The following is a 24,151-nucleotide window of genomic DNA, read 5'->3' on the forward strand; positions in this document are numbered from 1 at the left end:
CCTTCATAGTAGCATTTGTGCAAGGGATAAGTCACCAAGACTATTCTTGGGACGTATGAACTGAGAAGAAGGTACAAATGAGAGAAGCTGCAAGCTCAGCCTCAAGAAATGGGCAAGGTAATGAAGGAAAGAAGGAATGCAAGGAAAGCTCGGTCCTGAGAGCCTGGCAGCAGCTCTGTCCACACTGTAATTTTCAGAAATATGGTACTAGGGACACGTAGCCTCTGTTTAAGAGTAAAGATCAAAAGAAAAACAAAAAGGAAACTAGTCCCCAGTGTGGCTTTATCTCTGTGCAAAAAGATGTGGAACAGTAATTGCAAACCAGGACACCACAATAATATCTTTTAGGGAGCACCAGTGGGAGTGCAGGAGAGCAACAAGGTAAAAATTTGAGAAAAAGAAGTCTAAGATATGAGAAAAGGGTTAGAATCCATAAATTCATTCCTGGTTTGCTTTGTCTGTTTGTAGAAGGTAAGGAGGAAGAATGTAAACTACGGAATATGACAGGCTCCTTTCAGTGAAGCCCACAGGCATAATCTCATCCTCCCAGTAACAAAGACTAAGGACAGTCTGCACTAGTGGTAAGATTACATATGTGACCAATGGGAATGGCCAGTCACAATATTAGTGTTGTGATCAGGGAGAGAATGTTAAGTATCTCTATTGCTACAATGTTCACTGAGACTATAATGCCAATAAATGGCCTCCAAAGAAAATATTTCCATTTGGAACTCAGGAAAGCAGGAAAATTATAAATGTTGTTTCATACACATGAAAGAATGTTCAAGCACCTGTAATTGAGGTCTCTGCCTGCAGTAACATAGCTGCCAAGTTCTGGAGTACTGGAGTTCCTTTGAGCCTAGGAGTGGGAGGACTCCTCTTGTAAACAGCAGAGAAATATTGGCACTGTCCTGATGAAACAAAATGCGTTAGCTACAGATTTCACTACAGATGTTTCTGGAATTGGTACTGACCAGTGGGAGGTGAGGGTGGAGTGATTCCTGCAAGTCATTGATGCATTGTTATTAAGAATCCGGAGGAAGTAAAAACACTAGATATTTGGGTAACAGAATTTCCTTAAGTTTTGTATGCCTGTAAGTTAAAATGTGGAAAAATAGAAGCTGTATTAATTGAAGGTCCAAATCCTCATTCACACTGAAAACAATATCAACTTCCTCAAGAAACAGAGGAAAGACACCAGCTCACCGTCTACAACTTACAGAAAGCCAAAGTACGAGAGCAAAGATCTATATTTTTAAATCTCATTTTTTCTCTGTATTGAACACTTGACAAAAAGTCTACCAGTGGATTTTTAACATTTAAATGAGTAGTCATCTCTTAGGTTGTCTGTGACAAAAAAGGCAAGTGAAAATTTTGTAACACTAAGCAGAACATCTCGTTGATACTGATATCTCACTTACTGACTTAGCCTATGCTCTCTTTGTAATTCTGCTACCTGAACAAAGACAGTACCAGTGAGGAAAGCAACAGTGATTTGTTCGAATATCATAAGACTTTTTAGATCAAATAGTAGGGCTACTCCAAAAAAAAAGCCTCCTATTTCATTATGTTGGATCACAGTGTCAGAGGTGGATGCTGGCTCTACAGCAGTAGAGGTTGAACCTTCCCACCAGTATCCCTTTACATTTTGTTGCCATGTGACAGATGGCAGGAGAGGGGCACTCCGACAAAATGGCGTCTGATACAGGAGCATCTATGAAGCAAAGGCATGGAACTGAATTACTCCATGCAGAAAAAATGAACCCACTGACATTCACCAATGCTTGCTGAATGTTAATGGAAGCCAAACAGTGCACGTGAGCACAGTGAAGCAGTGGTGAAAGTGGGCCACTTCTGCTAATGCAGATGTTTACAAGTGGGGCATGAAGGTTCTTGTTCATCACTGGTGAAAATGCAGAGCTAATGGTGGTGACTGTGTTGAAAAGAAGTGTTTTGTAGCTGAAAATTTGCTCTATCAAACAGTGTTATTGTGCTCTTTGTATCTGTTGCAGTTACCATGGAAATAAACGGGAGATGTCACTTTCACAATGACCTATGTAAATCAAGTGTGGATGAAATTATTATTAAAAAGTGTCACACCACAGCATACATGGATGATATGTTGGTACATGGAAAAAACTGATGTGAAAATATGGGAAAATATCGAAGAAGTCATCAGCATAATACAAAACCTAGGTTTTAAAGATAATCATGATAAAATTTAGTTGGAACAATCTGAAATGAAATATTCAGGAACAGTATTAGATGGAGAAGGGAGAGCAACACTGGTACTACCAAAGAGAAGAACTTAACCTATAGTTCAACGCCCACAGGAATAAGTGAGTAATAATCACTTTTACAAATCCTTAAGTTCTCGTGAGAACATCCTTTTACTTGCATAAATCAGTAAACCACTAATCAACTCAGTGAAGAAATCTCATGACCAAGCACAGAAAGAAGAACAGAAAGAAGGAAAACCGCAAGTTCAAACCCTGTCTGCGGCTACCTGAATTATTTTAAGATGTTTCATGTTCAGCTGGACGTTGCTGATCTAGATCTCAGGACTTCGCTGTTTCAAGAACACACTACAATAAGAAGCACGTTACAATCTTTGACATGAGAGTCTTAAGATAAATGGGAAAGAAATTTACTGCATGTGAAAAGACAAATTTAACACTGAGATAGACATTTGATCTTACAGGATGTATCACTAGAGGTGGTTTTGCAATAATATATATCACACAACATACTCTGCTAAGCTACATAATCTGTTGAAAAGTAGAAGCCAGACATGTATCAAACCCTAGGTTAGACAAATAAACATTGACTTCTATAAACTAAGAAATTTCTGTAGAAGACAACAAGGTTTTAGAACCAGCCCTATATAGCCTGTTAACTAGGAAAAGAACAAAAGTGTGATTTATCTGATTACATATCTCTTACCTGTCAACTGTTATCAGATGAAAGCTGTGTTGCTGACTTTGTGCCACAGAATATTCAGCGTGGTTTGCAGATGGGTCCAGTTTTTATGGGGAAGATGCAAAATCCTGTATTAGATATGCAGCAACTCTTGTAAAATGTAAGGTGTTTTCTTCTTTCTGTAGAGTAGCTCTGCAGAAGCAGCAGAGCTAATAAGCTCCACTAACAACATTAAAAGAGGAATCTAAAGGAAATGACTTGGCTTTGTACGTAATTTCAGATAGTGTATGACAAGCTTTAACTATTTGGCTACCAATTCAGAGTAATAAAGACCTGCAAGCACAGTATCTTAATCTGAGAGACTACTAATCATGAAAAGGAAGTCCTAACAATAGTTCCAAAATAAATACAGAAAAAAAAACCCTAACAACTCAGTGAGGAAAAAAGAATACGTATCTAGTGTAAAAACATTACAAACAAAACAAAACAAAACAAAAAAAAACACAAATGCAGTGGAATTGAAATAGTCTCAAGCAGATACCCTTGCTAAGATTGCAGTCATTCCAACAGTCATAAAATTTGAATACCCATATTGAAAACAAAACAAAATAGTACAAAGTAAGTTATCAAAGATCTAAGCGCTTTACAGCATACAAATGAGGGAACTGAGGAGTGATTACTAAAGAAGTTAATAGATGGGGGAAGCACAGAGAAGGGTCCTAACTTCTATAGACCAACAGATTGGTGTGGCCAGATAACAAACACTTGGAATCATAGAATCACAGAATCATTAGGTCAGAAAAGAACCAGTGCCAGTGTATAGAGGGATGATCATCTCTCTGGTACTGCTGACTATACCATTTCTGACACAAGCCAGGATGCCATTGGCCTTCTTGGCCACCTGGGCACTTAGCCAGCTATCAACTAACACCCCCAGGTCCTTTCCCTCAGTGCAGCTTTCCAGCCACTCTGCCCCAAGCCTGTAACATTGCATGGAGTTGTTGTGACCAAAGTACAGGACCTGGCAGCTTGTAGATAAAGAGCACTACATAGACACCAAGCAGATCTGTCACAGTAGATGCAATAGACGTATGAACAAAATAATTCAGGGGCTGCTTAAACGCAAAAGGGGTTATTAGAAGATGGCTTATTGGCCCAATATTAAAACAGATGAGTATATAATTACTTAACTTTTGCAATTGTAAATAACCCCATCTGGAGAATAAAGAAAAATGCTATTAAAATATTTGAGAATTCAAGAACTACAAGCTGGAATATAAATGCACTACACTAGAGTACAAGTAGTCTCAGTTTAATCACACCCACCACCATGTAAAACGGGGCTAAATATTGTTCTAATACTATATTCACTGATAAAATGGATTGAGACAGTGCCAGGCCAGAAAGCTATGGCAAAGTCTCCCAAAATGTAAGTATTTAATATTCTATTTTCTAGATATGATTTAAACCAGTAAACTGATTTGGAGCAAGGAACGTATTTTCCAGGGGTAATCATGAAATTGGAGGCCTGGAAATAAAGATTTCATATTGCTGGTAAGTCCTATTTCATGGTAAACTGAAAGTGCTAAATAAAATACTGAAAAATTATGGAAAAGTTTGGGATACCACATCACTTTGGCATTTTAATGCTCTGTGGACCAAAATAGCTTCTTGTAAGTTCATGTGATTTAGAGGTATGCTTTGGAGAAAATAATAATTCAGCCCAATGTTTTAAGTGAGGAGCAGATACAGACCCTAAGCAAACACTGGAAAGAGATTAATGTTGTTACAGTAAATCAACTGGGAAGGAACACTCAATGCATGGATAAACAAAAAGGAACAAACCACTACTCTGCAGAATGGCAAGTAGGATAGAAAGTAATGTTCCATATTTTCCATGCAAGAATTCAACCCTAGCAATAAACGGGATGGATGGACCAGTTCCAATTACAAATAAAGCAGGACCTTAACTGTATCAAGTAAAACTCCAAAACAGAAAAGTGCTTAAACAGTTTTAATGTAATTACAAAAAGGTAAATGAATTAACAAAAAGCAAAGATATTTTAAATGTTGCTATTTTAATAATTAATTGTTGCTTATGTTTAACTGCCTTTAGCTCCAGAAGATGCCATGCAGTTGCAAAAGACCAATACAGAATTTACACAAAAACCATGAGACAAGATTGAAGGAGAATGCACTCTGGCTTCTTGCTCAGAGCCTTCAGTCAGAAGAGTAGGACACTGTGGTTTCAGTATCAAGGCACTGGGAACTGAGTTTCCATCCCACCACTGACGGGAACATTTTCCAAAGGGACATCTGGAATATGGTTTCACAAGAAAGATAAAAAATATATATATTTGCAAGTAATAAAGTCAGGAAAATAAGAATAAAGAATGCAAAATAAGTGGGAAAGATCTGTGGCAAAAACAGAACAAGTTATGGTCTTAAAAATACATTAAACAATGCTGGTAGTAGATTAGATGTTGTTTTGAGGGAGAAAGGACTAAGGAATATAAAAACATCAAAGAAATGCAAGGAAGAAAGTGGAGAAAAGTCATCCAGTTCAGTTCTGTCCCTAACTGAAGAGCTTTCAGGTCTGATCATCTCAACATCAGCGATTCAGACCTTCAAAAACCACAGCAATCAACACAGAATACACACATCAGTTGCAACAAGTGATACACTGTTCTTGGATATATAGGAAGAAAAACAAGATTTGAATTACACACCATGGGAAAAAGAAGGGATCTTATCTGAGATTTTTATTGTTTATTGCCTTATCAAATGAGGCCACCAAGTGGCAATGTAAATATTTGAAGACGAAGGAAAAGTGCAATATCTTATAATAACTGCAGAACACGCAAAAAAAGTAATCACGAGAAGTAAACATTAAAATTGATTTCATGTTCCCTGACATAAAGAAGTGATCTCATTTATGATCTGTAAGTGCAGCTTTCAAAAGCTGTCTTCTAGTATTTAAATCATGATACCTTCAAATATTGCTTTCCTATTAATTTCAGGCAAGCAACTTCAAACTAAACTCCAACAAATGTTAAAATTCATAGATACAAATTCACATTCTTTCTGTCCTTAATCACAAACATGCTTCATACTTCAGTGTCTGAAGTGACTGTTTTTTCTTGCTAATTCTAGTTTGGTTATGTTGTTTGGTAGAATTTAGGTCTTGGTCTCATTCTCCATCTGTTCCTGATTGTCACCCAAGTATGCACTAAAAAGGCATATGGCATTCTGGTTTCCTCAATTTCTTCTACCTCTTCCACAGAATTAAATATCAGTAGTATGGTAGAAAAGGAAAGCAGGTAGGAGTCCATCTTCTAAAACAACCCCAAGCATTAATTTTAAAGGATCTTGTACAAACATTTTGTAAGACATAAGAATAAGCAATAATGATGAAAAGCAAGATCTACAAATAATCTGACAAATTTACTCATTCTGTGAATTCATATAGGAAACTGATTTGCAAAAGTGTGACTGGAACACCAAATGATACCTACCAGGTTTCTGCACAAAGATATCAGTTGATCAAATACACTCAGATTTCCACAGGATGATGACAGCAAAACAACACAGAAACAATACACAACAACAACAAAACCCACAAAACTTCAGAGTTCAGCCTTCAGAGTTCAGATTGTAAAAAAAACAAAATCTAAGACTCCAAACTATCAATAAACTCAAAACTTCCCAGCAGTACAAGTGTACAGTATATCACATCTTACAGCAACTGCTTTACAAGCAGTTTTTATTTTGCTCCAAAATGAACAAGTCTGATTTGCGATCTTGGTAACAACTTCATTTTCTCCTACTGCAATTCTACTTGTGGGTTAATCTCAATCAGCAGCTACGTTCAGCTTGCTTACTCTCCCCTACGGTGGTGCAGGTGAAGAGAACTGCACAGGCAAAAGCCAGAACAAAAATTAAATACATTGCACTGAGTTAAAGACGGCTTAATGAGTGAAGCAAAGCAGCACATGCGAAGAAAGAAAGCAAAATAAGAAATGTATTCACTACTTCCTGTTGGCAGGCAGATGTTCAGTCATTTCCAGGAAAACTGGGGTTCGTTACCTAACAGTTACTTTAGAAGACAAACAGCATAGCCCCAAATACCTCTTGTTGCTCCTCCTCTTCTGAGCTTTTATTGCTGGGCGTGTTACACAGTGTGGAGCATCCCTTTGGTCGTTTTGGGTCAGCTGGGACAGCCGTGTCTCCTCCCTCCTTCTTGCTCATCCCCAACCAAATTGCTGGAGGGTAGTGTGAGAAATCCTGATGCTGCGTAAACACTGTCAGCAATAGCTAAAACATTGGTTTGGTCATAAACACTACTTTGGTCACAAATCCAAACTGCAGCATACAGGATGCTCTGAAGAAAATTAACTCCATTCTAGCCAGACTCAGTAAACAACTCCATAGTATGCTTGTTCAAACAGAACTGAATCTTGTAAATATTTAATTTGTTTAGAACTGAAATTCTAGAGTCGCAGACTGTTAAGACACAAATTCATAGAGAATGAAGTAAAGTCTAGTTTTTATTTTTCAGCATGTTTATGCCTTCAGAAAATAATTCCAGTGAATGAATTCTGCCAAGTTTGAATGGAGATCACATCATAGCCTTTTTGATTAAGAAATATCCTTAATAATCTACTTAAAAGGTATCTTTCATTGACTGAAACTCATTTAATCCAGAAAAATATTTCTGAGTCTTTTACTTTAAGATGTAGTGTCATGCTGTTCATGAATCTAAATTGATTTTAACCAATTAATGTGCCTCTTTGTTTTTACACCAGTCATAGCTGTTGTATTTATTCATGGTGACACCTCAGTAATATTTTCTGAATGATTTAAATAATGCATTCCAGTTTCACATTGTTAAAATCAATGAGGAGTTAGTTCCCAGTATGTCTTAATATGCTTTTCAGAATCATTCTTTACTCATTCCCATGCTTTACAGAGATTCTAAGCATAGCCATATACTCTGGACTCACACACTCTCGGTATGTTGCTAATGTTTCAAAGCTAACAACATCAGAAGCAACCACTTGAACCCTGTGCATCACCTCACAAGTGGCAGTGTTGTCATTAATATTATGCATTTTGCTTTCAGAAACATTAGCACTGTAAGTATTTTTTCTTACAAAATTATAGGAATTATTTTATGAACAATTGTCAGATGTAAAACAAAACAATTTAGGATAGAAGTGACTGACAAATCATTTTACCTGCTCAGAGCAGGGCCAACTTTGAATTTAGATGGGGGTATTCAAATTGGTTATTCAGTTAAGCTTTGAGTATCTTCAGGCCAAAATTCTACCACCTTTTTGAACAATTTGTTCCAATGTTTGAATATCTTAGCTGTTAAGATTCTTTCCAAGTATTAATGCCTTGCTGCAGTTTGTGACAGTAGCTCCTTGGCCATTTGCTATGCACTCCTCAGAAGATCCCAACTCAGATTTCTCTATCCTCCTTCTAGGCAGCTGACAGATTTTTCTCTTAGCTTATTTTCTTAAGGAAAAAAAACAACAGCTACAAAGCAAAACAACAAAGAAACCACAACAGCTCTCAGCCTCTCCTAACACAGCTTGTGCTTCAGTTATTTTAGAGGACCCTGCTATGTTAAAGTCTTCCTTACATAAAGGAGCCCAGCTAGATGCTATTTTGGAGGCTCTTCCCAACACACTTCCCCTGTGTACTCCAGGACAAGATGCTCCGGATGTCTCTTCAGGAGGAGCAGGTTGGACAAGAAGACCTCCGGAGGTCCCTTGCAACTACAGACATTCTGTGATTTTGTGATACCAGAGGGCACTAATTGCTATATATATCTATTATTATTAGCTCACTATATGTTTAACCTTCATCACCAAAGATGCCCCACTGACTTACATTCAGCTTGCTCAATAGGATCCCCTGGTTCTTTTCTACAGAGCAGCAGCATAGCTAGTCAGCACCATGCATTGGTATTTCACCCAAGACAAAGTCTTCGCTAACAACCGTGGCCTGTGATTATAAGACTTCACTTACTTTGCCTCAATCTGCCAGTTTGTAGTAGACATCTGCCTATTCTTATCTCAATCCACAAGTTTTTCCGTTGTATTTTCTCACTCCATCCTACTGAAGAGAAGGAGTGAGAGGAGCTTCGGGGCACTGGTGACTATCCAAGATTAACATAAGTAATAATTATAAGAAAGCAATGATGTTTGAGAAAGTTTGTTTACTTGAGGCCTTTGAATACTGAACCTAAATCTTGGTCCAACAGGTAAACCTGAGTTCATCTTAAGTCTCTTTCAAGTACAAAAATAAAGATTTGCAGTTTGTGGAAAGAAGGCAAAGGGAAAGAATGGAGAGGATACTTTTGCTTGTGACGTATGTACAGAAGCACTTCCATTTCTTTTTTTGGTAAACTATTTGTAAATATCCTGTATGTTTATCATAAGGTCAAGAATAACTGGCCTTGTGGATCAGGTCCCTCATCTGCAGAGATAAAATCTTCAGCTTTAGCCTCAGCCTGAACTTAATCAAAAGATTTCTCAAGCTGAGTGAATCTTTTAATAGAAGCTGCAGATGCAATGAGCCTCAACAGAGACTATGAGAAGCAGAAAGAAACCTGAAGGCAAGTTGAGAGTCAACAAGCAATGCATTCAGCATTTTTCTTTGATTTTCTGCAAGGGAATGAGTAAAGAACAATAACTTATTTCAATCTTGTTTATTACACCAATTTCATCTACAATATTTGCTACTCTTGGTCCCAAGGTAGAAAGAATATCCTCCTTCAGGCTCCCCTGTGACTTCTCCTTCTTTTATGCTGTTTCTAGAGGCAGAAGGAAGAGAGGCACGAAGCACAAAAATGAACTACTTCATGGTGTATTTGAGTTATAATATTAGTAACAAAAACTACCCAAGCAAAGAAGTTGTTTTACCTTGGAGAATGTGGAAAGATTTACCAATCATTAAAAATAAAGTTGAATAAAGATTAGCTTAAACTAATTTAGCATATCAAGTAATATCTGATGATCTTTTGTTGACTGAACTGGAAATTTGAATAAACATCAACAGCTCTTTAACAATTTATTAAGATCTTCTAAAGAAAAAGAAAAAAAGACATTTTTGTATTACATACGAAAATATGGCCATCTACATGGAAATTTATTTCTTTTAACCTCAACACAACTTTGCTTCAGGTGACTTAATCATTAGCCAAGCACTGAGCAGAGTTCTGGTTGATACCATTGGCAAGAAACAGCTTCATCAATTGACAAGTTATATTCTCCGAGGAGACCACAGTCCAATGTGGATTTGCATCCCAGCAAGTCAAAGTTCTTTATACTTCATGAATAGGAATGGACCTGAACAGAAAGATTTATGCGTAATTAAGCAGAACTGAAAGTACTACAGTTTACATAACCATTCAACCTTACCATGCACAATTCCTTTATTATTATTATTGAGTTGAAAGGAGAGAAATCTGCTGCTTCACATCTCCCTGACTTGCAGCCCATCCTTCTCACCCACAGCACACAATGGATCACTGCATGGTTGTTCTTCAGAGGAGCTGTGCAACCTCGTAGCTCAGTGCCCAGAGCTTTGTTTTGTTGTTTCTCTCATACGATTCAACACAAAGGTAAAGCTCCATACACAGAGCTCTTCGGATCCGGGTTAGCAGCAACACCTTTGTTTGGGGCAGTGACAAGTACCTGCACTTTGGCTGCAGAGCACAATGCAATTTCATTCATGTTACCACAACTGTGGCCTTTAAAGGTTGCATATATCATGAAGCATTCAGGGGAGGATCGGCTTGGATATTAGAAAAAATTTATTGTCTGAAAGAGCAGTGAGGCAGTGACACAGCTGCTCAGGGAGGTGCTGCATTCACTGTTCCTTGAGGTGCTCGAGAAACGTGTAGCTGTGGTACTGAGGGATGTGGCCAGTGGACTCGGTGGGGATGTTTTGATGACTGGACTAGGTGACCTCAGAGGGTTTTTTCAGCCTTAATGATTCTGCGATTCCATGAAAGCAATGCCTGGCAGCTCACAGCAGTTCAAAGCCCAACACCGCCTCAGCTGGCAACGGAAGAAGCTCTCATCTGCTCGGCAGCGTCTTGCTAGGAAACAGATCGGTGACTAGCGAGAGAGGCGCGCAGACCCCCACTGGTGGCGCCCGGGATTCACTCGAGGACCCAAGCGTCACGGACACGTGCCGAGCGAGAGGGCACAAAGGAGGAAAGACACAAAGGGAGAGGCGGGAGGCCGCGCGCGCAGCCCTCCTGCCGCGCCGAGCCGCGCCTCACCTCACCTCACCTCACCCCGGGTGCCGGCGACTCGCGCGCCGCGCCCGACTCCGGCCGCTTCCGTTAGCGGCGCGCGCCCCTTTGAAGCGGTGGCCGCTGGCGGCTCCGCGCCGCGCCCTTCCCGCGCGCCCATTGGCTGGCGGCGCCGGCGCTCTGCGGCGCTGGGACTGCGAGCGCTGTGGCTGCCCGGCTGCCGGCAGGGGGGGGGGCTGAGCCGCCCCCGCCGCGGGGACCCCGGCGCCTCCTCGCCCGGCCTGCCGCTTGCCTCAGGGCGCTGCTCCCGCGCGGAGCGGCCGGCGGGCGGAGCGGGGGCGGCGCGGGGGCCTCCTCTTCCTCCGCGGGCGGCGGCGCGCGTGGCATCCCCCAGCCCGGGAGGCCACGAACAAAGGCTCGGCGGCGGCCGCGGCGGCTTTGGCTGTCCCCGCTCGAGATGGCGTCCCTCGGCCTGGGGGGGCTCGGCGCCTCCGCCCGCAGGAAGAGCGTCCCGTCCCGCAACGCCGCGGTGGAGAGGCGGAACTTGATCACGGTCTGCAGGTGAACCCCGGGCCCTGCCCTCCGGCCGCGCCTCCCCCTCCGCGCCTCCCGCCCCTCCCGCCGGCGGCATCTTCCTCCTCCTCCTCCTCCTCCTCCTCCTCCCCCGCGCGAGGCCTCGGGGCCGCCTTCGGATGGGCGTCCGCGCCAGGGCGGCTGTCGCCGGCGCGGAACCTCCGTTCTGACTCAGCGCCTCCAGCGGCGGTCGCCGGGGCCGGGGGCTGAGGGCTCCCGGCGGGGCTACACCTGCCGCGCAGGGCCGAGCCGTGCCGCGCCTTAGGGGGAGGCTGGGCCGGGCCGTCCGGTGAGGTGACGGCTGGGCGTCCCGCTGTCCGCCCCCGCCTGCCGGCCGGGCTCCGAACCCTCAGAATGGGAGCGGGGATTCCCGCCTCGGGGCGAGCGGCCGTCGCGCGGCGGGGATTTCTCGTGCCGGAGTTACGCAGCGGCTCCTCCGAGGAGCGCGGCCGTCCGCAGCGCCGTACCGCAGAGGCTGCGCCCTGGGGGGTTTTGTCCCCGAAATCTGCCTCGGGAGATCCCCGGGACGCGCGAGACCGACTGCGTTAAATAATTTCTGTTAGCCCAATAGCGCTGAGCTCATCCGCGCTTAGCGGCGCGTCCTGCGGCTTCCCTGTAAGCGCTCTGCTGCTGGCGGGGCTGAAACTCACACGGCGTTTCCAAGCGCGCAGTGCTGCCCCGTTACATCGCAGCAAACTTTGAAACACCCAAACGCGCTGATATCAATGATGCCGTTCCGTTTGTTTCAGCTGATAGATTTTTAAGGCAGAAAGTTTTGTGTAGTCTTACGTGAGCTGCAATGACAGTTCTCACAATTGTTAAGCGTACCCAGGAGGCCGACTTTTTAATGTGGGCAGATAGTGATAGGACAGGAGAGAACAGCTTTGAACTAAAAGAGAGGAGATGCAGGCTAGTTGTTAAGGAGGCATTTTTCACTCAGAGGGCGGTGAGGCACTGGCACTGCTGCCCAGACTGTGGGTGCTCCATCCCTGGAGCGCTCAGGGCCAGCTTGGATGGGCTCTGGGCAGCTGAGCTGGTGGGAGGCAGCCCTGCCCGTGGCACTGGGTAAACTTTGAGGTCCCTCTCAGTCCAAGCCATTCTGTGGTTCTGTGAACCAGCATTGTGTGTCTTCACAACTGAATGCTGCAACTTTTGCTGTTCCTATACAGATATTGTCAAGCCACAGGCTTGGGAAAACAAGTTTAGTCAAGTCATAGTGTAGTTGTGCAGGATGTACTCAATTGTTTTTAAGGGAGTATCCTGTATTCTGCAGATCTTGCCACTTTGTGCTCCCTCCTTGTTTAAGGGAGACTCTTGCAGGCTGTGCTGTTACACTTCATTATTCAGTTTATTTCTTCCATGTACTTGTCATGGTGTGACGTACTTAAAGAAGTTTAGCGAACAGAATTCACTCAAGCACATGAAGTGCAGAAAACACAATTGACATAGTTATTATTTTCAGTAAAACTGTAATTTTGCAGTATCTTCTCAAATCCTGTAGATGATAGTTTGTCAAGACAGCTTAAGATTTGAATAAGATGATAAGGAAGCGTTTTTTATGATGAAATGCATACATTTGTTTCTATTCTTCCATCAGTTTAAATGAAAATGTTTCAAATATTTCTTGTCTTCCTGTAATTATTACACATTTGCTGTTATTGAAAAGTGCTATTTTTTTTTTTTTTAGGAATGTTCAAATCAATATTGAAAGTGCCAGTAGTCCTTTTCAGTCCAAAACTTCTGGCAGTGAGATAGTCTTGGTAAAAATTGCTCTGATAAATTGGTTCAGTTATATTTGGATGATACTACTTGCTACCTGGTGAAAGTGAGAGGTTAGAAGGAAGACATTCATTTGAATTACCATCTGGTAACAGTCTCTAAAAATTTGCTCTTTTGTCAAAGGCTCAATTTAGCAGATTTCTATTTAATTTATTAAATATTAAATTATTTATTAACTTATTAAAACAGGTTTTAAGGCTTTTAGTCTTTTCGTACAGCAATGGTATCTGACTCTTCATGCCATTGTGGGTAGTTTCTTACATATACAATTTTGGAAGGAACAGATGGTTTTTAGTAAAGTGTTGGGTAGCAATGTAGCCATGGGAAGTAATGATAGCTTCCCCAAACTAATTGTATGAGAAAATAGGTGGTTGTGCTTAGGTGACTGCACAGCGGTGATTTAAATTGCAGTGATTTCTATCTTGTTTGTTTGTTTGTTTGAATAAGCAATATACGGTTCTAAAATCTGTCCTTCTCCCTACGTTTTGTCTCTAAACTTTGAGGCCTTATATATTCCGATGTAGAGCTGGGATTTGGAGGTCGTTCATTTTGTTTTCATCTGTTCCTCCTTCAGATTCACAGATGAAAGATTCATGTGAAAACAGAATCACCAGAAAATCAGAGAGAGGCCTCGGAAGTGAGGCTTTTAGCATAAATACAGAATCCTGTTGCAGAATTGAACAACTGGCAGGAAAAAGGTTTCTGAAATGATGATTTTGCTGATACGTGTAAGAACTGTTGTGTCTCAGTGACATTGACCCTTAAATCAACTGTCGGATTTTACATACAATCAGTATTCTACAAGATAAGGGATGTTCATTTATCATCCTGGGGACTTTCCTACTTTAGTAGTTTATGTTCTTACAAGTATTTTACACTGATTCCCAGATTACAAACAAATTAAATTTGAAGAGATCCATCCATTCATCTGGAAACGGAAAGGATCAGAATCCTATAATGGAAAGTAACATTCATGCAGCAGTTAAATTTTTACTCCCCTTCCTTTTCTGACCAGAAGCCCTCTTGGTGCATCATATGTCTTTAAAAGTGCTTTTTATGTTTGAATATAGCCAGAAAAGGTTCGGCTTTGGTTTGGAATTATCCAAGGAATTTGATGAGTGGTGGAGGAACCTACTCCCCAGATATTTCTGTAAATTGTTTGTAATCAAGAATGCTTCAGAAGCTCTGCTTAAGGCTGGAGAACGCTGCTGTTTCTGTATGTTTCTTTGGCTCAAACAGGACTGCCTTTGTGACAGAAACGAATATGGAGGGATCTGAGAACATCATAGAGATCACTTAGAAGTAATGGTATTGGAATCTCTCTAATGGTTATTACTGAATGGAATGAGAGGGAGGGGAGAGATAATACAAAACTAAATGAAAACCAACAGAAGTCAAAACCCTGTTGTTGCAGGGGAGCAGTAGTTTTGGGGAGTAAATCATTCCTCTGCCACTGCAGCTCACCGAAGTAGTTCATCATAGAGCGCTGTAAGTTTGTTTTCAAGTCACCTTAGCTTTTTATACATGTTAGGAACAGTTTCTGTTACTCTCTCCAGTGTGTGTAGTCTGTTGTTCCAGAGTGCAGTGCCATTGTGGTTGCCCAGTAGAAGAGAGCATGGAGTAGGGAGCAACAAAGAAAAACAAGAATGCTGCTCATCCTGAACCTTTGATTCTGTTGTGTTTACTTGCACGTTGTTTCTTAATAGCTCATGTGTACCTCATATTTGACCTTTTCTTTCCCATTAGTCCCCTAGTCGTTCTAGGTAACAGAGCAAAAAAATGTGGGCTTTCTTTTGAGGAGCTGTACACTGGACATAACATGTGAGACTTTAATGACTGAGTTAAATTACCCCCAGAATGTTTCCAGTTGCTCAGTTTTTGCCTACTTGCGCCATTGTCTCCCTGATCTGTAGAAATGAGGTGTCCACACTTATACCTGGCAGCTCTCTCAAAAGCCAATTTCAGCCAAACTCGCTCTAGCTGTAAAGCTTGTTCAAGATTTTAATGAAAGTGTAGAACAGAGAGATGAAAATTAATACTTCTAAAGAGAGGTGGTGGCAGTAATGCAAGCATTTAAAAAGATAGCCATTAATGATGATGAGCTGTTGGACCCTTGTTTCTAATCAGTCCCTAGTTGTGGTACAGCTTTGAGAAAGCAATCATTACTGCCCTTCAAGTAATGATAATAGCCATGCCACTTACTAGGTACAGATTTACTCATGGGAGTACTTGTCTCTCACCTACTTAAAAGTGGTTAAAGAAGTGGAGGACTTCAAAACTGAGTCATAACTTGGCACAGCAGAAGGAGCTTCCTCCCCCACGCTCTTTCCTCCTGATTTCTGCCCTGCCAGAACCACTGCAGCTACAGCAGAAGCCTGCAGGAGGGGTAGGATGAAGAGTCTTTATTCACAAGTTTATGTATTATAGTGAATCAAAACTCTTGGACTATGTATATGCCAATTCAGTTTGAGCAAAATTAGGGACAGTTTCATGTTGTAAATAGGCATCAGGAAGCTGTGCTCTCTGCACTAGGGTTACAGGGAAGTTGCTTTTACAGTGGAAAGCATTTGAAGACAGTACAGCTGGCTGAAAGAGCCTCGTTCCTGCCCTGTATGCTGCTTCAGTGCCTGTGCCATAGTCAGTACTGAGGTGCCGTGATCCATGTCTGTGATGAGTGTATCTGTATTTTAGAGTTTCTCCACTGCTCTCAAGTATTAAAAGTGCAGACCAGAGTAGCCGTGCAAAGCTGTAGGCATGGTACAGCTATCAGTGTGCTCAGGCACAGGACTGGGGATGAGCAGAGCGAGAACTTCCTGAGCTGGTACCATCAAAATCCAGGTGTGGTGAAACGATGTCCTCAGGCTCCAGTATGGCTCCATTAGTACAGATACGTGCTGTTGCAGAAAGCAACGATAGACACCTCAAAAATGTATTACTTTCAAAGTTGTGAAGACATGTCAAAGACGTGAAACTTGCCTTGAAACTGAAAACTGAAGAACAAGGAGCAGAAAGAAAAAACCAATTATAATAAAATGGAAATGGCGAGAGAAAAGCATGTTGTCATGTTTCTAGGGGTTTAAATTGTCCTCTTCTGAATAGAAATTAAGATGTGTAAGTGTGGATGTAGCTATTAGTGAATGTAGCTGTATTTAGTTGCTTCTTGTTTTCTTTTGACAGTGGCTTGATGCAGCCTTTCCAATTTCAAATATTACATCATTTAAATTGATAGCTTTTCTGACTTAACAATGGATTAATGTGATGCTGGGAAGAGATTACCAGCATTCACAAGGAAATCAACCTGTCCAAGCTAATGCACAGAGACAAGTGCAGAACAATGCATTGTTTTATAATATGTTTGGATTATTCTTGCTTAGGATAAAATTCAAGTGTTCTCAGAGTAAAGCTTATACTTCTGATTCTTGTGCATGGATTTTAGGAATGAAAGGGCTGTTGAGGGAAGTGTCAAGTAAATTGGTGTTGAATGCCTTTAATTGCTGCTTTTTCTCCAGCTTCTCTAAAATATTTCAGCTAGTTATTTTCTTGTCCTCTCACATTTACTTACAAAGTATTTTGTGTTATCTTCTCTTGTCGTTTTTAAGGCTTTATGCCAAAGACAAGTGGTGATGACTGTATTTCCATGCTATTTCTTGGTGTGTTGCTTTAATTGAACTTCAAAAGCAATGTAGTTTTTTGGGTTTTTGTTCATTTGTTTTGTACAAACTACTGTCCCAGTACTGAGGACCAGCAGCTATGGACACTGTTTGTGACTGTACCTTGCTTTTGCTCTAGGTTTTCAGTCAAGACCTTGATTGACCGTTCCTGCTTTGAGACGATAGATGACTCTTCTCCTGAATTTAATAATTTTGCAGCCATTCTGGAACAGATTCTAAGTCATCGACTGAAAGGTAGGTTAATAAAGTATTTCTTTGGTGACATTTTTGCTGTGAGAGTTCATTTATCAGTGCATAGAAGCTCCTCAACGCTGAATGGAATTGTTGGTTCTGTGTGCCTGTCCCATTGCTTTGTGTGCTTGTCCCATCTTTCTTATGGTCTACGTTGCTGCGGAGAAGTCAAGAAACAGTTTTTATCATATGTGTTTCTGTTGTTTGTGTTGGAAGCCTTCTCGGCTGGTAATGAAGGAACTGGATGTTGCCATGGTACTGAGCTCTGCTTACTTTCCTGCTTTATGATAAGGCTGTGTTCTGGGACTGACAGACAACTGTAGTGTTTTTTGCTTTTAGGTATAGCGGGCTGGTCTGTGGTGCTGCTTCCTTGTCTTTCTCCCTTCCTTCCTTTTGTTCTCTGCTTTTGCATACACTGTGTTTAAGTCATTTCCCCTTCCCCTGCAGCAAAGCTGTTTTTTTTACTACTGAGATGTAAATGTAATGGATCTGGATTAAATTGCGTTTGAGAAAGGTCAGTTGTCGATTCTCCTCTGGTATCGGAGTCAGATGTTCCAATTCAAGAAAATGTCTGTTTGCATTTTCTGAGTATTCTAGAGGAAGCTGCTTTGCTGAAAGGACAGAGTGTTCCTTAGCAATAGCAGCCACTAGGAAAAGACTTCAGAAGCTTCTCCACATTTCTCAGTTCTGTGTACAGTTCCTGAAATTATTTGAGGATTATAAAGGACATCATCTAAATATAGATGTGTAATATGACAATCCACTCCTTTTCATTCTTCTGGTTTTTTTGATATTCATAAGTAAGTTTTGTGAACAGTGTTATGTGTAGGCTGACATTTGAGTAGCACAATTACTACCTGCTGTCATTCTGTCAGAGAAGGAAAGAAATCACACAGTGGGGTAGGAATATAGTGTTTGTCACGCAGTGACAAAGATTATTGGAGCGATTATGGATATTTAACAACTTGACACTTGACTGCCCCCTCCCAACCTAACTTCAGTGATATTTGAGCAAAAATCATTATACAATTTGCTTATATATTTATTTATCCCAAATAAACTTGTTTGCTTCACCGCTTATTATTCAGGACAGACAGTACAGAGAAGCCTTGACAACTGGCACATGGGTTACAGGCAAATGGAATTTGCAAATAAAATAATATTTCAAATAACAAATGAGGAGAATCAAAAAGCAGCACTGTTGTTTCAGTCTTCAGATTGCGATGGAAGTTTACGGAGTTAAATATAGGGAAAGAGGCAGCAACTCCGGTGTCACGTTGCAATTGGGGAATATTTTGTTATTAAGCTAGATACTGCCAGTAATTATTTTACTCTTTAAAAACTTGAAGGGAAAATTGACATTAAGGTACATGACATTTCAAGTGTTAAGAGTGTTTAATATTATACAACACAGGGCTTGAAAGAAATTGCACTTTATTGATGGAAATGACTAATATGTTTTGCATGCATGCTTTGTGTCAGTGGGAGCACGCTAAAAGCAGGCTGATGATTGCAATGGGTCGTATAAAATGTTTTAAGGCAGGCAGAACATACATGATATGTTTGTCTATGGTAACATAAATGGCTCCATTCTGTCAGGGTTGTTAGGGTAATCCCGTGGCAGTATCATAAAATAAATGGTCCAGATTTGAGAGTTTGTAGACATTAACTTCCATAAAGCCATGGTAAATAACAATTCTTATCTTCCATCAGTAGTGGGTGAGGAAGGAGGACGTCTAGGGAGCACCAGGTACACATACAGCATTACACAGCACAGGAATAATTACATCTCCACTTTAAAGAGCAGAAGGCAGTCAGTGGCTTTCAATCCCTACAAAGACAATTAATGCTTACCCAAACACTTTCTTCTGTTCCTTGGGGTAATTTAAAAACAGGCTGAGAGCTCAGACTGCTTTTTCTAACAGCTGCCTATTCCTGACTGCTGCTTTCATCCTTACTGCACACATAACTGCAAGGTAGAACAGAGGTGGCCAACTTTTTGAGCATTACTCACTGTGTTACCTTGTATGGAATTATTTTGGTGTCACATGCCCTAAGTCCTTTATAGCTCATGAACAGATAGCTGCATTGAATCAGCATTCACATCTCTCCTGGGCGAGCTGCTGTAGTTATGCCAATCTCATTTTATTACTAAATAAACACCCACATCTAAGTCACTTAGGTTAAAAAAGAGTGTTTGTGGGGAAAGTCCTTGCTTTTCTGCCTGTTTGAATATGGTGCTCACGTTGCTACAGTTGGCACTTCTAGCAGAAGAGCCAGGAGGCTGAGGATTTGGAAATGATTTAGCAGAAGGCTGGCTGTTAGAGGTAGGGCAGTATGAGCAGGTTGCGGTTGGTCTTGATGATCTTGAAGGCTTTTCCAACCTGAGCAATTCTGTGATTGCTGTTTCAGTAATTACTATGAATGCAGAGCAGATCCAACATCGTACTGAAGTGTGAAGCATAAGTACTTCTTGTCTTTACAATAAGCTTTGTGGAATGTCTTCTGGCAAGATATGATGCTAATTACTGGCCAGAGCAATTGGAGATCTTCAAGGGGCAGGAGAGGAGTAACGGAAAGAGGACAGGTGACCAATTACTCTTCTATTCCTTCTCAGGATTAAGAATTCACAGTTTCATAATACAGCAGAGTAGTAGGTGGATGCACAGTGTGTTTTAATGTCTGCGGTCTGAACAAGAGCTATAGTTCTGAATGGAGATCTCACAAATGTGTATGTATCTGATCATCTCTAAAGCAAGGCGGCTGATTTCAGGAATCGCTTTTTCCCTAGGCAGTTGTTCAGAAATTTTTCTTTCCTAATCTTCTGGTATTGTGGAGATTTGGCCATATCTTTTAGCTATCTTGGTGGCTTCTTCTATTCACTGCTGCCATAGATTGAATTTTCAAGTATTTTTATTGGTGTCCTTTTTGTCAGGTGAGTTGAGTAAATATAGTTAGTGCGGATGTGGTAGGAGCATAAAAAAAAATTGTGCAGTAGCACTACCTGGGATTTGATCGCAGATATATCCTAGCTGATTGAAAACCTGAATCCAATTCAAAGTGATATGCTGGCTTTGCTAAATCAAAATGCTAGATGTTTTTCTGTGTTTTTCTACTACTTTAGTTTTCAACTGAGTTAGCAAATAACTGCTAACACAATTGCAGGTTTTTATAGCTATCCCCTCTGACATATTTCTGAAAACTATTGTCACATGTATATATTTGTTGACTCCCTGTGTTTTTATTTAAATATCCTTTCAACAAATGTGTTTGTATCCTAACTTCTAACCAGTATGCATGCCTAGAAGTAGTTTTAGTATATAACCAAGGTTCTGTTGCTGACATGAAATACAGTGCATCTTGCTTGTGGCTTGTAATGTTTTACATGTCACAGTTACTGTGTGCTTGTCATCTGTGCACTTATGTTGCATTAATACTATAATGTCACAAAAAGGTAGGCTCTACTGTGCTGTTTCAACACTTGCACAACTCCTCGTGCCTTTTATCCTGTACATACGTTGAGAAGGTATCATAAATACATCACAAATTTCTGCCACAATTATCCGTAGAAGCTGCTTATTTCTGTCTCTTTGGTCTATGCTATTCCTAACATGTAGTGACTGGATTTTATTGAGTTTTTTTTTTCCTTTTAGAAAACTCCCAGTGACTGGTAAGCCCCTAGGGTGGTCAGTGCTGATTGAGTGAAAAGAAAGATGTGTTAGTTCTTTCTTTTCTCTTTATACTAAACATTTGACAAAACATGTTGTCTGTAGTCTGATGCCAATAATGATAACTGGCCATACAAAGTGATGTCAATGTTATTTAGTTTTGACATTATCTTCTTCACAGTAAGGTGTGAACTATTGAAAAAATATTTCTGAAGCAGTGACAGACTTTTCTAAGTCTTCAGTGCACATCTTATCCCTTCCTATATGTTATTTTTTATTTTATTTTTTTGTTTTTGTTTTTGGTCAAAAAAGTCACTAACTGCTAACTGCTATTTCACAGGGTCTCTTTCTTTTTTAAGCAGTGAATATTAATATAATTTGTATTAAAATGCAATGAATTCTAGTAATATCTTCAAAGCATAAGCAGAAATTTCAAGGGGGAAGGGTATGAATTAGGTCTGTAGAAGAGAACTTGTGCTTGTAGGCCCACGTCTCAGGAGAGGAAGCATGATTCTATAAGTTGCATCTTGCAGTGCCACCCATCCTGGGAGAGTCAGATCTCTAGACAGAAGAGGTAAGGAGGTGGTGATATAACAGGGGTGAAAAAGTTATGTTAAGGAAGTACTGAAGTCACTGCTGTCTTGAAAAAGATGAATTCCAAGCTGTGATGGCCCTTTATTTGATAATGTTATGCTGATGTGTTCTAAGAATAATAGCGTTTGTTACTAGGTTTAGTATTTATATGCACATAGTGACCCTGTTACTGCTTTTGGCTAGAATGAAATAGGAAGTTCTTTGGGCGTTTTGTGTCTACTTTCTCCTGTGTAGAGAAGAATCTTAAGTGATATCTATTTGTCTTGGTGGACTGGGTTTATAAACTACTGTAAATTTTTAATGATTAATTCTAGAGGCCTAAAACAAGAGTATGTACCATGAAAATTCTTCGAAGGAGCAACAAGCCATTTTATTACTAATAAATTGTATTCAGACTATTTACAGAATGGGCACATTTTCTGCAAACTAAACAAAGTTTGGAGAAAATCTACCTGTACCTTAGAGCATCCTAATCATTACTGCTTTGCAACTGCAGAACTTGGTCTGAAGTTGGACTGTGAATGAGTAGAAACAGCTTTGGACTCTACAGGAAACTTACTCTTTCCTTACAAACTTCAGCAGAAATCAAAACGTACACTTAAATCTTGCTTTTCTTTAAGATAGTGTTGATTGCCAGAGTGTAGGCAAGTTGTGAACTAACAGGGATAAACTAGAAGTCCCTGGTTAATGAAAGGTCCTGCTCCTGCTGCGAATTTCAAGTGAAAGCTATTTCTTCTGAAGTCAAAAAGAGTCACACTCTTGTGTAAAGCTGCTTGTGAGACCACAGCCCTCTGCTATGCCAAAATATATTGTAATTGTGACCAGCTTGCTTTACTAATCAGTGTAAGCCGAGGAAATGCTGTGTGCTGGTAGGTATTTCCATTGTAGAGGAATATGTTTTTTTAACCTCGGAAAATGATAGGGCAAAGACCTATATGTTTTGTTGTTTGTTTTTTGTTTTTTTTTTTTTTTTTGCAGAATATATTCTGCACCCAGTGCAGTGTGGAAAAGATCACAGAAGTTATTGTGTGATATGCTTGCCTTTATTAGCTGGGGCTGGAACTACTGTCATAAAGACACCTTTACACTTAAGTTGCATTCAGTTTTGCAGGTACAATCCTCAGGGCAGAAGTGTTTCTAATATGATAAAAGAATACAAAAAATATCAATAGCTTTTGGTGATGTTAAAATGGTGTTGAATTACACTGTCCACTGCACATGATGTTTCAGCAAAAATAGTAAGTTCATAGACAGTTACCTTGTGAATACTGTCTTATTTTAGTCCTTAGAGCTGATAAAATCTGAATATGCTGTAGCTAGAGCACACTGGGATTTTGTTTTTCTTTTAGCATATTGAGTTTCTTTATTCTAGTTTTTTCTTGGTATGTTTGTGGTTTTTTTGATGTGCTTTATCAAGCTTGGTATTTAGTAAATGCGGCAAAGTGAGCAGGTGTGTCACACAGTCAAGTTGTACGTATCCTCTAGTGGGGAAAAAAGCAAAACCTTGAATTTGTTAGGATTGCTGAGGTCAATCTTTGACACTTCTCTGGCTGTGCTAGCTACATTGTACTAGGTACACATCTTCTTGGCACTGTATTTTGGCATTTTATTTTTAGTATGTATGATTTGCAGTGTCAGTTTAGTACCGTGCAAAAAAGTGTACTATTCTTTCTTGAAGTCTGAACTTTCTAACAAGCAAAAGAATTAAAAGTCTTTCTGAGAAATTAGTAAAGCTTCAGGAAAATACAACTCAAGATGTGAAATATAATTAGCCTAAAAATAAGAGCTTATTTTATACAAATAAAAGTTTTTGCATGTATCACAGATTGGCCTGGGTTGAAAAGGACAATGATGATCATTTATTTGCAACCTTCCTGCTGTGTGCAGGGTCACCAAGCACTAGACCAGGCTGCTCAGAGCCACTTCCAAATGCCAATATGCAATAATGCCAGTCACTGGAGGGCAACGTTCCTCTTACTCTTCTACATTCCGTTTGCAGTTGTGTGCTGTTAAGTTTCAGTGTTACCTCTGAAATGTATTTTGCATGAAACAGATTTCTAATGGTAACACTTTCCAAGCGGTAAATAATAATAGCGATAATAATGAGAGAGCTTTGGTTACCACTCCAAAAGAGATGTTGACTTGCTCAATTCATTTTTGTCAAGGTGTACTGTGTGTGTATTCTAAGTAAAGAAAATTGTGACTGCTCAACTTTTTTGATTGTTCATCTTTTCTCCTCCACTGAAAGCACGTTATGAAACAATTCCAAATTAACTCCTAAGATAAGGATAACACTACCACAGCAAAGGCTGCTCTTTTTGCATGCGTGCCTATGCATGCATATGAAGAACAAAACTCACTGTTCTTTGTCATCATGGTTTTAACTCACAATCGTGTGTGCTTTGTTGTAAGTAAACTGTCCTATGTAGAATTCTGAGTATTAC

The 24,151-nt window shown here is 40.4% G+C and overlaps 2 protein-coding genes and 1 long non-coding RNA gene across 4 annotated transcripts in view; 1 reads left to right on the plus strand and 2 right to left on the minus strand.

The window, feature by feature from the left end:
• The window catches only part of LOC100303709 (ATP-dependent translocase ABCB1), a 46,780-nt gene extending 43,654 nt beyond the window's left edge, over nt 1–3,126 (minus strand). Inside the window, exon 1 of the mRNA XM_085227363.1 lies at nt 2,944–3,126. The gene's annotated coding sequence lies outside the window, so the exon portion shown is untranslated. The remainder of the gene's footprint in view (nt 1–2,943) is intronic.
• Nucleotides 3,127–4,920: 1,794 nt separating this feature from the next.
• LOC146544097 (uncharacterized) lies at nt 4,921–7,036 on the minus strand. The gene is made up of 2 exons (XR_014884229.1): nt 6,435–7,036; nt 4,921–5,235 (listed from the first exon to the last, which is right to left on the minus strand). It is a non-coding gene; the product is annotated as an uncharacterized LOC146544097 (long non-coding RNA).
• A 3,697-nt stretch (nt 7,037–10,733) lies between these two features.
• Nucleotides 10,734–24,151, plus strand: part of RUNDC3B (RUN domain containing 3B) — a 42,984-nt gene continuing 29,566 nt past the window's right edge. Inside the window, exons 1-2 of one of the 2 annotated variants that reach the window (XM_085227370.1) lie at nt 10,734–11,752; nt 17,333–17,448. In XM_085227370.1, coding sequence (XP_085083496.1) covers nt 11,649–11,752; nt 17,333–17,448 — 220 coding nt within the window. In that variant the 5' untranslated portion in view covers nt 10,734–11,648. Of the gene's footprint in view, nt 11,753–11,820; nt 14,242–17,332; nt 17,449–24,151 lie in introns of those variants that run through there. The other variant, XM_085227368.1, reaches the window with a different exon arrangement.

The sequence above is a fragment of the Meleagris gallopavo genome, chromosome 6 (assembly GCF_905368555.1).
Source record: "Meleagris gallopavo chromosome 6, MGAL_WU_HG_1.1, whole genome shotgun sequence".
Lineage (NCBI taxonomy): Eukaryota > Metazoa > Chordata > Aves > Galliformes > Phasianidae > Meleagris > Meleagris gallopavo.